This window comes from Bufo gargarizans, chromosome 4, assembly GCF_014858855.1.
Source record: "Bufo gargarizans isolate SCDJY-AF-19 chromosome 4, ASM1485885v1, whole genome shotgun sequence".
Lineage (NCBI taxonomy): Eukaryota > Metazoa > Chordata > Amphibia > Anura > Bufonidae > Bufo > Bufo gargarizans.
Window position 1 is genome coordinate 318021658 of NC_058083.1, and position 2043 is coordinate 318023700.

At 36.8% G+C, this 2043-nt stretch overlaps 1 protein-coding gene across 1 annotated transcript; it reads left to right on the forward strand.

Moving 5' to 3' along the window:
• Positions 1 to 232: 232 nt before the first annotated feature.
• On the forward strand, positions 233 to 1228 carry LOC122935402 (trace amine-associated receptor 4-like). The gene has a single exon (XM_044291173.1). It carries the CDS (start codon positions 251 to 253, stop codon positions 1226 to 1228), a length of 978 nt encoding a protein of 325 aa, XP_044147108.1. The 5' UTR covers positions 233 to 250.
• The last annotated feature ends 815 nt before the right edge of the window (positions 1229 to 2043 follow it).

The window sequence follows — 2043 nt, forward strand, 5'->3', positions numbered from 1 at the left end:
TCTGTGTGCTTATTTATATGCAGGAATATGTTAATTCCATAATTAATGTTTACAAACCCCATAACAGGAAGCTGAATTCTTTAGTTTTGAAAAATATCTGAAATATAGTCATATTTTGCCCTTATAAAAGACTTAAACATTGACTTTTTCATTACAGCGATAAATGACATGATGATGATATGATAACATCATGAGTAGACTTGACTTCCAGAGCATACAAAATAATGAACTATGTTTTAATGGTTTGAATATGTCCTGTCTGAGAACTGCCAGACATGTGTTAACTGATATAGCTATGTATACTGTCATATATGGCGCTATCATTCTTACAATTGTGGGAAACTCTATGGTGATCCTTTCAGTTTCTCATTTCAGACAGCTTCACACGCCAACCAATTTTCTAATTTTATCATTGGCCACTGCAGATTTTCTTCTTGGACTCACAGTTATGCCATACAGTATGGTGAGGTCCATTACCGCATGCTGGTATTTTGGAGACCTCTTCTGTAAGGTGCATAGCTGCATTGATATGACATTGTGCACCACCTCCATATTTCATCTATTCTTCATTGCTGTTGACCGTTACTATGCAATATGTCAGCCTCTTCACTACAGCAGGAAGATAACGATTCCTGTCATAGAGGTTTATGTATTTATCAGCTGGTCTGTTCCGTGCCTATATTCATTTGGCCTTGTTTTATCAAATGTGAATATCAAAGGTTTAGAGGAGGAGATACTTGTACCATGTATGGGGTCTTGTTCTCTTGTGTTTAACAAAATTTGGGGCATAATATCTGCATCGTTATCCTTCTTTATTCCAGGCATCTTCATGATAGGCATTTACATACACATTTTCTCTGTTGCAAGGAAACAAGCCAAGTTGATTAACAATATTCCCAATTCTACAAATCAGAACAAAAGCAGTAAGAATAAAATGTGGGTAAATGCTGAAAACAAAGCAGCTAGAACACTGAGTTTAGTCATGGGGGTCTTCATTCTTTGTTGGTTGCCCTTTTTCACTCTTACTGTTACTGATCCATATGTCAATTTTTCAATATCTGATGACGTATACAATACAGTTCTATGGCTTGGCTATTTTAATTCTGCATTTAATCCTATTATTTATGGCTTATTTTACCCTTGGTTTAAAAAATCTTTCCATTTAATACTTTCTGGTAAAATATTACAGTTAGGTTCTGCTTCTTACAATGTACTAAATAGCAAGTAATTTAACTCCATGTAATAGTATGAGTGGATTAAAATGTTTATTAAAACATATTAAGAGTTAAAGGGAGTTTGTCAGTCCTTTGGACCTCTTGAAAATGCTATATTTGTGATGTGTAAAGTTATGGTAATTGTCATACCAGTTGAATAAGCTAGAAAAGCAGTCCTAACTTGTCCACTGGGTGTTCTCTAACTATGAAGCATCATGGCCTCTCTGCGCTTTGTTCACGCTGTTTGGTGGTAAAAGCAGAATTGCGCTATGGATTCGGTTACCACGAACCATCACGCAATTCTATGAAGGAATACATAACGGAATGCCTTTAGAGGCATTCCGTCATAATCAAAGTTTATGGGCTGCAAAACTGAGCTGTCGCATTTCCGTTATGCAGGGGAGTCCTCTCCTGCATAACTGAAAGGGGACGGATCCGTTATGCAGGCATTATGGTCCGTGGTAACGGAATCCCTAACGTAATTCTGCTTTTACCACCAAACGAAGCGTGAACGAATTTCATGAAATTCGCTCCTCTTTAATCTTGAATTACAGTATTGTTGCAGTTATAAAAGGAACAAAACTATCAGATGACTAATGTAAGAAGTTATCCTTTAACTTCAGCTCAGTTGCCATGGTTTACCGCCATGGCCATGTTGTGGTGAACACTCCACCTAATCTAAACTGATGTTACCTCACATAAATATAAGATATGTTATATATACGCTGGATATGTAACATGTGTTATGTTGTGTTGCATATGTGATATGTGGTTCTTACACCGCTCAGGAAATGGCAACTGGAATACCGCAATAGTAGACATTGCACTA

What these genes read in the sequence shown, in the direction of transcription:
- LOC122935402 (XM_044291173.1), top strand. Translation starts at nt 251, where the DNA reads ATGTCCTGTCTGAGAACTGCCAGACATGTGTTAACTGATATAGCTATG.